Source organism: Melospiza melodia, chromosome 3, assembly GCF_035770615.1.
Source record: "Melospiza melodia melodia isolate bMelMel2 chromosome 3, bMelMel2.pri, whole genome shotgun sequence".
NCBI lineage: Eukaryota > Metazoa > Chordata > Aves > Passeriformes > Passerellidae > Melospiza > Melospiza melodia.
Window position 1 is genome coordinate 100,348,356 of NC_086196.1, and position 14,936 is coordinate 100,363,291.

Consider the following 14,936-nt stretch of genomic DNA (forward strand, 5'->3'; position numbering starts at 1 on the left):
AAATGGTCATGGAGAAATCTTTGTCTAAATATGTTTTTTCAGAGAAATGAGACTTTACCTGGTAATTTTTGCCAGTCCTGTGTGCCTAATGGGAACATCTACATGGATTCTAATTTGAGTCATAAGTTTGCAAACACTTGGGAATATCATTCACAGCAGTGCATAGCTGTATAATGTTCTCTGTATATTTTGTTAAATGCAAATACATGGTTGGAGTTTTGTACTTGATGAAGACTTCAGTAGTGTTTTCCTGAATCATGTATGTCTCTCAATCTTACTGCTCCATTGGTCAGTGTTTTGTTATGGACAAACTGGTTTCTGAAGAATTATTTTTTTAGCTAGTCATGTCAGTGTCAGAGCAGTGTGTTGCCATCCTTAACTTCTGATTCTAGGACAAACTATAATCATTGATAGCAATGGGCAGCCTAAAGGTTTATTATTACACTTCTTTGCTCATTTTTATTGCAGTGAAACTGAGGATTTTTGCATAATATTCTGTGGTTAAATGATATGTTGAGGCTGCTGTTGTTCAAATGTGAAGTTTTCTGTGATTAAAGGTTGTTCTGCTCTGATGGCCTTTCTCACAGCAGAAGGTTGGCTGTATCCTGGGCAGCATAACTCAGCACACCGGGAAAATGTCCCTTTGCTTGGATGGGCCCAGCCACTGCAATGATAGTGCTGTGCTTAAAGATCCTGAGTGCCTCAGTATTCTGAAAGCCAGGGGTTTTGGGCACGGGTGTGCACAGCTGCATGTCTGGAAGCAAGCTTGCAAGTAGATGTTCACATTGTTCTTTAAGTTTTAAATGTCCCTCCTGCTTCCAGAAGTTGTCACTTACAGGTCTAAAGTTTTCAAGGCAAGGCCAGACAATCTCTTTGAAGATCATCTGATACAGTGTCTTGGTTTGAAAAGACAGGTGTCTGCTAAGGAACTCAGGAGCCTCCCCTGAACTGGAAACTGTAAACCCCCTCCCTCCAAATTGTTACAAATTTGAAATTAAGGGGGGTCTCTCAGGCAGAGATATGGAAGCAGGAATAACAGTTCTTTATTAGGGAAAAAAATAAAAAATAAAAGAAACAATGCAGTAGTACAAAACAACACTGACAGAATCAGAATACGACCTTGACACCCTGTTGGTGAGGGTGTTGTTAGCAGTCCTCATGGAGTGGCTGGTGTGGTTCTGTTGGAGCAATGATCCTGTAGAAGGGTATAGTCTTCTGAAGATCCAGTGGAAAAGGCAGCTGTTCCTCTGGGAATCCAGTGGAAAGGCTGTTCTGGTGTCTCAAAATCTCAGATTCTATCCAGTTAGGAATGCTTGGCTCCTCCCTCTGGGTGGAGCATCTCACAATGGGATGCTGTAATTTTTATCAGTCATGCCGTGACACTCAATATCTCATTAACAGCAGATACCTCCCTGGAGAGAGGATTGGTTTGTGGAAGAGATAAAGAAAACTGCCCAATTAACAGAAGATAACTGCCACACCTCTAACAGATGGCAAACAGAATACACACGTTGCCTTGCAATCTAGGGCGTACAGATTTTGAATTTTAACCTTTTGGAGATTGCCAGTTAGTAATAATGTATTAATGCTGTTTGCATGGAGACGTTGGGTCATAACCTCTGCTTGGTGCTACAGTTGCTACTTTGGTGTCTCATAAGAATACTTTTGTGATAAAGTAGGCAGTTACATGAAGCAAATTCAGGCTACCACAGAGAGGATGCTCACCATTAGATAGTCAAGCATCTTCTTTTAACCTTTCATTTTAGAACATTAGTTCTTCTCAGTGGGTGAATGAGTGTTGTTGGATTCCTTAGAATGGTTTGGTTTTGTTTCTCAACTATGCTGTGCCAGAAAACCTACCGCTGCTTTCCATGATGAAAATTTGATGTCAACCAGCATCTGTCAAATTGCCCATAAGAAAATTTTATTATTGCAAAAAGATGTAGAGAGGACCATTTTGTAATAGAGTAAAGAATAGTTTATAAATACTCTTTTGTAGTGTGTTTGGATTTTAAGCTAAGAAGACTAGTATCTCTTTCCTAACTTAGGAAATTGTAATTGACACATCTGAAGTCATAAAAAGGATTAGGCCAGCTGTGTGTAAGCATATACAAGATGAGTGGTTGACTGTGTTCTCAAGGGTATCATCTTTTTGAAATCTGATCTCCAAAACTGAAATGGCTGACGTGGTTGCTACTCTGAAACGTTATATTCGTGAATCAGATGAGGCTGTAGGTAGAGGTGCAAATTTTGCTGAAGGTCTGTTTTATTTTGAGATCTCTGCAGTACATTCTTCTGGGGGAAAATTAGTCTGGAAACATTTAAAATTCATTTCAGAACATGTTTGATTTGCAAAATTTTTCCTAATACCTTTGCAATATTCTTGTCTATAATGATTTCATGTTTGAAAAGTTAGTGGAAATAGGGCTCTCTGTGACCACACTCTGATCTGGCTTTTGTTAGTTAAACCTTTGAACCAGTATTCTAAGAGTATCTGAAAAGCCAGTCTTTTAAATACAGGGGTAAACATTTAGATTTCAGAAGTGCTCAGCACCTAATTGCTTTTCTAAGGTCTGTACCCTTTGCAGATGCCTGTGTGTGTACTGTGTGCTCTGCAGCAATGGATGTACCATGCTTCTTAAAGCATATGCAGTTATCCTGTTAAAGCATCACTGAATGTAGTGAATTTCAGAAATCTGTAGGTTTAGGGCATTTTTTACTTTTGGCTCTCAGATTAATAAAAAGTTAGCTATGTACCTTGATGTTAACTGTAGAAAATATATTTTTTCTGAAATTACTGTTTTCAAGATAAGCACACTGCAGTTGGCTTCTAATGAAGTTTTTTGAGTTGCCACTTGAATAGTTTTTACAGTCTTATCTGAGCATCAGTTGCACGCATAACAATTTGAAACAGAATTGTTTTAAAATCTAATGGATGATCCTCTACTGCTGTGTTGAGGGGCACAAGTGAGGAACTCAGCAGTGTGGATTAGCATATTAGAAAGTGAGCAACTGAGATAAGACTCCTGCAATAAAATGGGAGTGAGGCAAAGCATTTGCATGTAGTATCTTGGAAGCATTTTAACCTGTTTCATCATATTTTTAGATGTATGCAAATGATTTCAAGACATGAAGCAGGTGTTGCCTCTAAGAATTTTAATACTTGGATAGAAGAGGAGTCTTGAAAGTACTGATAGTTCTTTAACAAAAAAATCCTTAGTACCAGAACTACTTAACACTTGCCTTATGTTAATTACAAGGGGAACAAAATCCAGAATGGATTATGAAATAAACATAAATAATTCTAAGTGTTTTGAAACAGTGCAGAATTTGATGTTTGAGCAGGGCTGCCAATAAAGCATTTTAAAGAAAAGCACTTAGCAGTTACTATTTCCAGCCAGTTTGTAAGTTTGTGAGCTCAGGCATCAGTGCCAAGGTGAGGGGACACGGTCTGGTTTGCCGAAAAGCATGGGAAGCACAGAGCCCCCTGTCAGCTGGGGAGCATAGCACAAAAAAAGGTTAATTTGGATCTGAATGCTCAGGGTTGCTGGGAGTGTGGTGATGAGTCACCGGCAAACTCTGCTTCAAACAGTGTAAACAAAGCTCAGTCCTGATTTTCCTTAGTGGTGGTATCGCCCTTTTTACACTACTATGAACTTGGACTTCCTAGGAGTTCCTAGTGTTTTTATCTGGCCTGGTCTCCTGAGCTGCTCTTAAATTCTGTCTGCTACTGCCACCATCAGTCCTTTCAGCTGAGCTTTCCCTTGAGCTGAACTATCTTGTGCCTTGCATTTCCAGCAGAACTTAGGAGAGTTTATGTGGGCACGAAGTAATATTTTTTGTTCAGACACTGAGAATTAATTTCAGTGCTCTGTTCTCTCAGTGAGAGCTATGTGGAATTTTAAGAAAGTCTGTTGATAAGGACAAGGAAAATACAGGCATTGTAAAAAAGGGGAGCATCCATCTTAGACAGGAACTGTTGTGTATGTGCATTTTGGGAGATAAAGCAAAAAATTACTAAGATATTATTGAAATCTGCTGTTATACATAAATGTATGCTGTTTTCCTTTAAAAAATCCAAAGGATAACCAAGAAACAAACATTAAGCTCCAGAAAACCTGCGTAGTTTTTAGGTAAATTCAGCACAGGCAGGGAGAGTCACCAGAAATGAGGACTTGTGAAGAAAGAATAGACAGAAGGTATGCCAATCTAAGGCATATTATACTGTGATGTATTCATCCTTTATTTTATATGTGTTCTTATTTCTTAAAGCTGTTCTATGAAGACAAAGATACTACTGAAATACAATTTTTTTCCAACTTTTTAAAATTCAGCTTGTGGAAAGGATTTAATGGTAGGTGAGGTGCCTGCAATATATTTAAGGAAAAATAATGTAATTCTGATATTAGATTCTCATACAGTCCGTTATGAGCACAGTGATCTCATGTTTATCCAGATATGTTCATTAGGAACAGAGGTTTATATGCTGATTAGCTATTAAAGAAAATTTTCTTGGCCCTGCATTTACTTTGCTTTTTCATTATTTCCTCCTCCAAGTACTGTCATTTGTGCTGTATCAATTGCCAGAAACAGAATATAGGAAGAGTTTGCTATTTGGTCAGCTTTTGGCAGAGATGCTAATTTTTTTTCAGTACTGTTTTTTAATTTGTTTTGACTTCTGTTAAGAAAAGAACCTCTCTCAGATCTCCACTGCAGGAAAACCCTTTGCTTGAATATTTCAAGGTTTGGAATGAGAAATTTTAATCTCATTTCTAGTAGAAACTGCTGCCAGATATTTGTACCTGGACTGTGCATTGAAGTTGAGCTGGTATGGGCTATGCAATGAGATGTGTGTATATGTGGACAAAGAGTAATTAACATTTTTCAAATATCCTTACTTTCATAATTGTGGCAGCTGTTGCTTTGTTACAGTTCAGCAAAACATGAACATTGTTGAGAAATACTCTTACATCCCTTTGCAACCTCCTCCCCTTCCTGTGATCTGATTCGTACCTTTATCATCCATAATCTTGACCTCCTTGTCCACCATTTTTAAAACAAAACAAAAAAAAATTTCTTCTCTTACGCTTGTTAGTTTTATAATGTAAGGACCTTGTTAACTGCAGATATGAGGCTAGTTAACCCAACAGTGGTTCTTGTGCCCAGCAGATGGTGACAGAACAGCATTGCTTGGTAATACAAGCAATGTGTCCAGTGGATCAGTTTCTGAATGCTGCAAGAAAATGGTTTTTTTTATAGTTCATATTGGTAGTTCTGCTAGAGATGTATTAACTTGAGATAAAATACCTTTCTGACAACAGTTTGTTTTCTTAGCACATTTCTTAGCAATGGCAGAGACAATCTTTTGGGCCAGCTTGTGGCAATTCAAGCTATGTAGCCATGTGTGAGTGACTTGTGTATGTGGTAATTAATTAACTCCACTTCATAGCAGAACATTGACAGAACTCTGGGTGTCACTTTCAGTCTTTGCTTGTGTATTCATGAGGAAAAATGGCATGGACTTGAGCTCCCAAACCAGGAAATGGAACTGAAGTAATGAAATTAGACTTTCTTTAATGTGACCTCTGGGTTGTGAGAAAATGGTGTTACCTAATGATCAGAGGTCTTTAGTCCTGCTTCAAGCAGCTCCATGTTTCTATCCTAATTTGTGAAAATGTCATTGCTGTGTTTTGGTACTTAGGAGCTTCTTACATGTTACTTAGAAATGTTATAGAACTTGTAATTCATTAACTCATTAGTTTTTGTGGCAAGGGAGAAGAAATCCAGCTGTGTTAATGCTTCTTAAAATCACATTGTGATTTTGTGAAGTTGCAGAACTATGAAGTGTTTCATGTTGTTTAGGAGGCTTTAGAACTGATCAAAATGGAAAGATTAGTCTTTCTATTAATACTGGAAGTGTGATTCCACTGATCTGGTAAGACGCTGACAGTGCGTTAAATACACAATATTTTTAGTTTGCTGTTTAGTTATTTTAAAGTGAAGCAGTACAGATATAAATTATGTCAATTCACATACTTATTTTACAAGGGGAAATGTGCTTACATAAGTGTGCATTCATAGTGTGATAAGTCACCCTTAATATTTTTATGCTTTTTCAAATGCTTGTGCTGTGAAGCTTTGTTGAGGGTATGAGCTCTTTCTATGGGAGTTGGAAGTAGAACTTGCACTAAAATGAAGTTCCCACATTTGTAGCTTGCCAAATGTGCTGTCTGCATTAAAATGGGCTGGGCCCAGTGATTGTCCAGTGGCGGGACTGGAAGAGGGGGCAAAAGAGTTTCTGTGCACAGAAGCAAAAGTTGGCAAATATCTTTCAGTGTGTTGGGGAGAAGCAGCATTTTGTGCTGATGGAACTCATAAAATGGCCCATGGAGCTCTGCTTTGCCATTCCTTTTTAATACTGTATTCTTCTAGTCCCATGATGATGTTTTACGTCCAGGTTACTGTATGGTGCTGTGTCTCCCTCTGTGTCATCTGGAGGAGTTCCTGGGTAGGTGTGCAATGTGCTGCTGCCACTGCTGTGCTGTTGTGCTGTTCAGGGCACAGCTCCAGTTACGGTCAAGGCTTCTGCACAAACTGGGGTAAAAGGAATATTTCAATGCGGTTGAGAGGTTAATTGTGTGAAATACCACACTGCTTACTAGAAACCGAGGAAAGCGAATTATATTCAGTCTCACTTTTGTAGCCCTAGAGGCAGAATCAGGTCTGTCCCTTTCTGGCACAGCAAAGAGATTATTCTGAGACTGCAGACTGGTTTTTGCCCTTTGCCTCTGCAGTTGCAAGCAGTAACTGAGACTGCAGAATGGCATAAAATCATCTTGTGCCTTTGGACTTCTGTCAGGCTGTCTTTCATTCTGAAATAGTGCAGTCCTGAGGACTCTCTATTTGTGTCTCTCTGGTTTTTAGACAAGGATATCAAGAAACTGAAGTGGTAGTTGGTTACTGTTGGTAGAGGATTAGGTCTCTGAGTTAGCTACAATTTCAAGACATCAGGCTTTGCAGGTTGGCTGACCTTATGTATTGGAAGACTCAGAGCTGTTTGATTTTATGCTGCACTTTTGCAAAAGCCTAAGAAGGTACTGATGTGATGTGAAATGGATCAGGTGGATGTATGTGCCTTGTAGAAGATATGATGAAATTTCTATTACTATTGGAGCAAACACACTACTAAATGGAACTAAGAAATATTGAGGGACCTGCACATGTTAAGGAGAAGGTTGGTAGGGCGAGTTTGCAGTCTTAGGTTCTGCAGGGTGTGTTTGCTGTGGTTTGCTCTGTACTGAGCCCCTTCTAGGCTTCCTAAGAACCTCAGTTGCTCCTTTGTAGCTAAAAAGGGTGAGCAACATGTGAACAGACTTGGATCTCGTAAATGAGGCTGCTGACAGGGTATTTTCAGGTTGTTATGGAGAAATTTTCAAGCTTTTCAGCAGTAGCAAAGTACATGATTGCTTTCAATTGTTTTTATAGATTCACAGATTTAGTCTATTCTTGGCATAATCAGATGTGTAAAATAGGGTACTAGGGTATATACTTTAATTGAGATTCTCTATAAATTTGAACAGATTAGATGGAGAGGTGCTGCTGCAGAACCTGAATCTACTTTAAATTCTGGGACAAAAAAAAAAAAGCTGTATGCAGGTTGTGGCTACAGGTGTGTCTGTTTCCCATCTGAGATGGAGAGGAAGAATGATCTTAGGTCAGTAAGAGGAGTGTTTTAAGTAGGTGAGAGTTAACTGGCTACCAGTAGGACTGTTAACCTGCTTAACTTGACTCAAATCCCAGGGGATCTCATGTTCAGTGTGCTGAAAAAGCACTAGTTTTGCTAATAAGTTGAATATAATTGTCTTTCTGACATACTATATTAGTCCAGTGTAAACATAATGCTGTTTCCTTCAGAGAACACTTGGTCTCTTCCTCAAATTCTTCACACCTGTTATTTGTAAGAGCTGACTAAGTAACTAGCTAAGCATCCTCAATCCTTCAAAATGCTGTGTCAGCATGTGGTATTCAGTGAGTCACAATGCTAATAACTGTATTATGGCAGGTGCAGGGAGGAATAAAGGTAAGTCTTATTTAAAATAAAATTGTGTTTGTCTTCAGAATTTCATGTTATTGTTATAGGTGTTTTATAATTAAAGTAGGAGAAAAATCTTGTAGGAAAGCAATGAAATGTGCCTTGTGTTTAACTGCAGAGGATTTACTGAAGCCTTTCTGAGAGTAAATATGGGGTTGTTTTTCATTTCAGTTGATGCTGATGAGATAAAAAGACTAGGAAAGAGATTTAAGAAGCTTGATTTGGACAACTCTGGTTCTCTGAGCGTGGAAGAGTTCATGTCTTTACCTGAATTGCAACAGAACCCGTTAGTACAGCGAGTAATAGATATATTTGACACAGATGGCAATGGAGAAGTGGATTTTAAAGGTAAGGCACAGTGTTCTGTGATAGGTGGTGGTACTTCAGAATTCCTAGAGCTTTAGAATTCAGGTTTTTCTTCATCTGACACAGGAGAGGTGAAGAAGATATGTTAAAATAAGGTGCTAAATCCTAGTGGAACTAAATACCAGTAAAACTAGTTTCTCTGCATTAGGGCACTTCTGAGTGAAATGTTTAAAGGACCAAGTTGTTCAGTAATAGCTTTTAAGGTCAGGCTGACTGAGGACTACTTGTTAAATATGTCTTAAAGTACACCAATTTATACTCTTAATTTTGATGCTGAGGAGAGACTGAAGAAAGTTGTGGTAGGCTAAGTGATGTGTTTCTGCATAAGTTGTATTTGTCCAAATGAAATCTCTCCTTTGAAGTATTTAGAAAATAGGAAGGAGCCCAGGTTTTTCTGTTGATATTTCTTTTATGGGGTTATTTCTATGTAGATCTTAGACTGACGCTTGAAGAAAAAAAAAATCCAAACAACACGGAAGATTTGATTTAGTACATTTCTCAATGATTTTAAGTATTCATGATTAAAAGGGCCATGATTAAAATCTTCCTCGCTAGTTCATCTTAAAACAGTGTCTGAAATTATAATGTTTGTAACTTCTGTTCAAGGTAAAACTTAGTATTTCTTATGACTAAAGAAGGCAAATCAGTCTTGCATTTTTTTTAATTGGAGAAAGTACTTAAATCTTATTTATACTGACAGACTGACATTTTAAATAAGATATTAATATACAAGAGCTGGTAACCTCTACAAAACCTATTTAATGTCTATAGGGATATCTACAGTATAACCAGAATGTTGAGTTTTGATTAGAAGTAGTAATTTTTGCATGGAACTATTCAAAATTCCCTTGTAAAAAATAGATAGTCATGAGCAATGATGGTCATGTTTTCTGTGACATTTAGCTGTGATTAATAACAGTTATCAAGAGTTGTTCCTCTTGGAAGGGAACAGGAAGTTGGCAAAGCCAATTTTCTTTTATAGAAAAATATTTTAGAATTTCTTCAAATGCAGTTTTCGGTTTCAATGTAATTCTTTACATTGAGAAACTAATATTGAGAGGAGTTGTACATTTGGAGTCTCAACTGGAGTAACTTTAGTAAAGATCTTAGTTTTCTGTCAGGTTCTTGTGAAGGTCCAGCAACAAAATTATTTAAATGCTGGTGTGACAGTCTGTTTAGTGAGTGTTGCATTGGATTTGGGGTTCTTCCCACTGAAGAACATTAAATATCAAAGTACACAGACATTTAGGTATCATAAAGTAGGCAGTATTTTAGAGATTAGATTGCTTTCACAATTTCTAAAATTTTCTGAATGTTGACTTGTTTATTAAAAATGTGGTTTTTATACATGTTTTCCTTGCATTATGTAGAATTTATCGAAGGAGTCTCCCAGTTCAGTGTCAAAGGAGATAAAGAACAGAAGTTGAGGTGTAAGTATTTTGATTTTCCTTAACAAAAAATTTCTGATCCTCAGAAATACACTTTTGTAAGTTAAGATTAAGAAATTGGCAAATTCAAATTGTTGTAAAGAGTGGAAAATAATGAAAGTAGATTGTAAGCTTTTTGCACATTTTGTCCTTTATTTGTTGTGAACATTTAGTAGCACTCTTTTCTGCTGGGAAGGTTGGAGGAGGTTGGTTGCTTGCTGAAGAATTTTCAGTTGCTTTCAGTTTCTTTAAAAAAGTGAGTTCATTTAATAACAGCTTGCTATACAGATCTCTGAACTTACAGGGCCTAAGAATAATACTCAATTATTGGCTATTACAGTAGGAAAGCATTAAATTCTTGTTTCAGAACTGCATCTCCAGACCTTGGCTTTAGGAGTAGAAAAGAGACAGATTCAGTTACGGATGTGGCTTCCAAATAACTAAGACTGAAATGTTTAAAAATAAATTCAGTCTTGATGACAAGTTGTTTGCAGCAAAGTAACCAGATGGGATTTTGAGTCATCTGTTTCCTGGGAGGTTGTAATTTTTTTTCTGGCTGAGTGCTTTACTTGTGGTGGGGAAGATTTTCTTTTTTGGTGTTCACAGAATGCTTTTACTGCTGGTGTTAGAACATTTTCAGGTGTTTTCTAAAGTGAGTATATATTGTTTTCCAACCATAGTTGCTACCAAATGGTTGGTTTATTTATGTTTTTTTTTTTTTTTTTTTTTACTTCTACAGTTGCTTTTCGCATTTATGATATGGACAAAGATGGCTATATCTCAAATGGAGAGCTCTTCCAGGTCCTGAAGATGATGGTTGGGAACAATCTCAAAGACACTCAGTTACAGCAAATTGTAGATAAAACCATAATTAATGCAGATAAGGATGGTGATGGAAGAATATCCTTTGAAGAATTTTGTGCTGTAAGTAACTTCTAAAGAAAAATTGAGTCATTTACAGAGAGAGGAAAAATAAAAAACCTCTCAAGTGCTACTCTGGAAAAAGAGTAAACAGTTAAAAGGTGAATTTTATGAACTTAAGAGGTTTACTGAACAGAATGTTTAAATGTAGCATTTAACACTTGGAAGGGTTGATTTTAACCCATGTGATATATTTGTTTAATTAGTTGACAGGAAGTTTTAAATTCTTTTCTCAAAAAAAGTAAATGCCACATTGAATCTTGATACTTTAAAAATTGCAATAATGAGTGTTTACACATTGATTTTTAAATGGTATACTAAGGAAGATACACTTGATAGCATGGTTTAGGCATTGCTTTTTTTCCCTAATCTTTGAATTTACAACTTCAGTTCAAACTTAACTAATTCTTACTCAAAAAATATGTGACTTCTAAAAAATAGAGGGGGATGGAGGGTGGTGGAAATCTGCCATGCTGCCAGCTACTAAAGTGAAAAGATTCTATTGTTTTCATTTTGGGGATTTTTCTTTTAAGTTCAATTATTTTTGTGATATCATGTAAAAAACATTTTGTCTGCAAAGAAGTTAGAGCTACAGCCTGCAAATGCCTAGATTACTGCATTATTTGTTTATTTCTTGTACTGGGCTGTCATCTTCCAGCCATCCATCAAATGTCATGTAGCTTCTTCTTTTGTCTTTGGGCTTCTGCCCAGACTTCTTTCCTTGTGCTACTGAGGGATTTTCCTCTTCCTTACTTTTAATTTCTTCAGTTTTTGTTGACCTCATGACAAGACACTTTTTAATTCTACATCTTGTTCTTTTTCTTGCATTTTACCCTCTCTGAATCTGGTGCCATGTATCTACAAAAATGAGTTTTAATTTGTTGCCTTTGGCACATACCATTTGGCCTTTGAATTTTGTTCCTGCATTATAAAATGTTTCTCTGACATGGCACCTTTCCTTTTCCTTCTGCTCTGCATGGATGACACACCTGTGAAAACTGGTAATTCTTTCCTGAGTGTGTGTTCTGTCAGAAATCCTGCTGCTGTTCCTAAAGTACTTTCTTTTTCCTGGAAAGGTTCACAGTTTTACAGTTTTAGAAGTCACCATTTTATTTAACATGCACAAACATACAAGGTCATAATATGAGATAGAGAGGAATGCCAGAATGGTGTTATTTGCACTGGTTTTCAGGCCTTTGAGCATGTAAATTGTACTGATTGTACTGAACTGCCTTGGTTTGTACATAATTAATTTCATCTCTCACAGTACTTGTAAAATGTAAATCAGTTTGGAGCGGCCAGGGAAGTACTGCCTTTATGATTGACCTCAGTGCATCTATTGAATGTGTTCTTTGCACTTTGCTAATTTTCAATTCTCATGTTTCTGAACCTTGTTTTTTCTCCCAGGTTGTAGGAGGCCTAGATATCCACAAAAAGATGGTCGTAGATGTGTGACTCTGTAGGGCACCACCCAACACTTTTGCTTTCTTCTCCATCTCTGAAGATCTGCTCGAGACGTCCAGCAATGCTCTCTGTGTATTTAAATGGAAGTATTTTTCTCTGTGAAGCCACATTTTCCAACATGAGCCTCATGAAGCCAACTAAGTGTTATTGAACTTTTATTCTCTCAATAACTCAGTGTAGCACTTTAAAGTCTGAAGGACAGCAAAGATGGAAAGAGCATATCAATGTGGCGGAGAAAGGGAAGGGGTTGGCTTTTTAATTTATTTTTCTTCATCTTTTATAACAAGGAAATATCTATCTATCTATCTATATATATGTGTGTGTGTATTTATATATAGATATATATGTAGCTTTCTATATGTAGTAGCTAGGTGGGCTTTAATTTAATATACTTGACTCAGAAACAAAACTAGAGTACAAAGTGCCAAGCAGAATATTAACAGTTCAATATGTGGATATACATCCTTACTTTTATTTCACACAGTTTTATATATATAGTAGAAGAATGTAAAGTTTTAACTGGGTCTTAGGTCAACTCTTTTCCTGTGACTGTTCAGATGTTTCTATATATTGAATGGCTGACAAAGCATTGCTTCTTATTAAATCACCTTAATTACTTTTTTTTGTAACACAGGAGACTAAGTTTCTTTTTACCTGTTAATATATTACCAGGGACCGTGTCTCTTTGCTAAATAACTTAGTTCTGTTCTACTTAATATGAGAATATAGTTTAATGCTACTGCCAAGAAGTAGTCCTCATGTACATATAGTGACTGTGGAATGCTTTGATGGCTGTTAGATTCCATCACCTAGGAATTGGGAGCAGTTACAGCTGTCTGAAGCCAAGACAATTCTGCTGTTCTGGGTTCAATTTAGATACAGCTGCTTAAGGTGGTAGATGCATATACAATTTTCTCTTGTGCTTAGCTTAATGAAATTAGGATCAACATAACTGTGCAGGATTCCCATCTACTTATTTTATACAGTACTTAGATTATAAAATGTTCTTGCCACTTAAATTCTGTTGTTTCACCCATGATAATTTCCCCCCTTGCATTTAAAAAAAGACTACAGGTAGCTAAATAACTGATAATATTTTATATATATATATGTATATATGATTCATACAGGGGGGGAATCTTGTTAAAGTATGCCATAGAGGAGGAAAACTTCACACTATCTAAATTTATACCTCTTGCAGTTCTCCAGTCCTTTTCCTGGAGAATTTTTTTTCTTTTCTAAATTTGTCCATATCATAATTTGTAATGGAACGTAACTTGATCTGTTTGTGTGACATAAAAGTAGCGAGCCATGTTTTACATACAACTTTATATCATCCCTTCCCTTTTCTGCAGTGGTACTATTGGCTGGAAGAAAAACATTTGCTAGATTTTTTAGGACAGTACATCTTTCCTGTATAGTAGTTTTTCTATTTAAAAAAAATGTTTTATAATGAGCGGTGGAAAGTGCAGGTTGTCTGAACCTCTTCAATCAAGCACCTGTCTGCCATAGCTGTTCCTTCAACTGAGTGCTGCACATCATGGGCTCTGTCTGTAAGAGAGAAATCCAGGTGCTTAGTGTCCTTGCATGACATGAAGTTTTGCATGTAGATCGATTTGAAATGTTCCTCTTGTTTACATAATTTGCATAATTAAAAAGATAATGTTGCCAAACTTTGGTAAATGTTAATGTTCAAAACAAAAATCTCCACTACATGTAACTTTTTTCTTCTTCTGGATCAGTACGTGGTTTATAATCCCAGCCAGTGGTTGTATTCTGTTCCAGTGTCAACTGCCATGTGCTCTGCTTCAGGGGGGGAATTAGTCTTTTTGTGAATTTTTTGTACATAAGTATTTGTTACAAACATTTTAGCAAATGCTTTCAGTTTTTCTTGCTTGTGCATATCTTGGCTGGCATTATAGGAATTAGTGCTAATGTTACTTCCTATGGGGGACTGGAAGGGGAGGGATGAGGTTTTTTTTCAGTTTGTGTGGGGAAAAAAGATTTATGTTGAATGTTTAGTTTTTCCTCTGCATGCTACATCGTATATTGTGGGAACTATAAGAACCTTCATACTGTATGAATATAAAATAAAATATTTGAACCTTAGCTGGGCTGCTCAGTACCTTTCCTGTTCACCTTAAAGCAGCTCTGCACCTTGCTCTGAAGAAAACCTGTTCATATTTTTTGTCCACTCCTTGATTATTAAGATTTACTACAAAACTCCACAGGGTGCAGTCTGCTGAAAACGACCAGAGGTCATTTCAGTGTTTCAAGACATGTTGAGTTTGTTTAATGGCACATCTGGTTCTCTTTGCTAAATGTTCAAAGTGGATAACCTACTTTGTTTGAAATTCCTGTGGAAAGTGGTTTTAAAAAACAAACCAACCCCCCCTAACATTAATGTAGGTGGAGAATAAAAGGCAGTTCATGTCTCAGAAAATATCTGAGCTTTGTATTGAAATAAATGACATAAGCAGACAAGGAACAGAAAATGTAGTGAGCAGGTACATGTGCCTGGAGCTGCTCAGAATGCACACACTGTCCCCTGTATCACTCAGACTGCTAAACTGTGTGTGCTCAAGGTACTCCAGCAAGTCTTTAATCTATTCACAACTGAAGGCCCTATTCTGGAAACTTGGACATTGACCTAAATACTTAATTTG

The 14,936-nt window shown here is 36.9% G+C and overlaps 1 protein-coding gene across 2 annotated transcripts in view; it reads left to right on the forward strand.

Annotated features, from left to right (window-relative positions):
* PPP3R1 (protein phosphatase 3 regulatory subunit B, alpha) overlaps positions 1 to 14,379 on the forward strand; it is a 37,194-nt gene extending 22,815 nt beyond the window's left edge. For both annotated transcript variants that reach the window (XM_063152287.1, XM_063152288.1), the window contains exons 3-6: positions 8,264 to 8,440; positions 9,829 to 9,888; positions 10,625 to 10,809; positions 12,214 to 14,379. In XM_063152287.1, the coding sequence (XP_063008357.1) occupies positions 8,264 to 8,440; positions 9,829 to 9,888; positions 10,625 to 10,809; positions 12,214 to 12,261 (470 nt within the window). In that variant the 3' untranslated portion in view covers positions 12,262 to 14,379. The remainder of the gene's footprint in view (positions 1 to 8,263; positions 8,441 to 9,828; positions 9,889 to 10,624; positions 10,810 to 12,213) is intronic.
* The last annotated feature ends 557 nt before the right edge of the window (positions 14,380 to 14,936 follow it).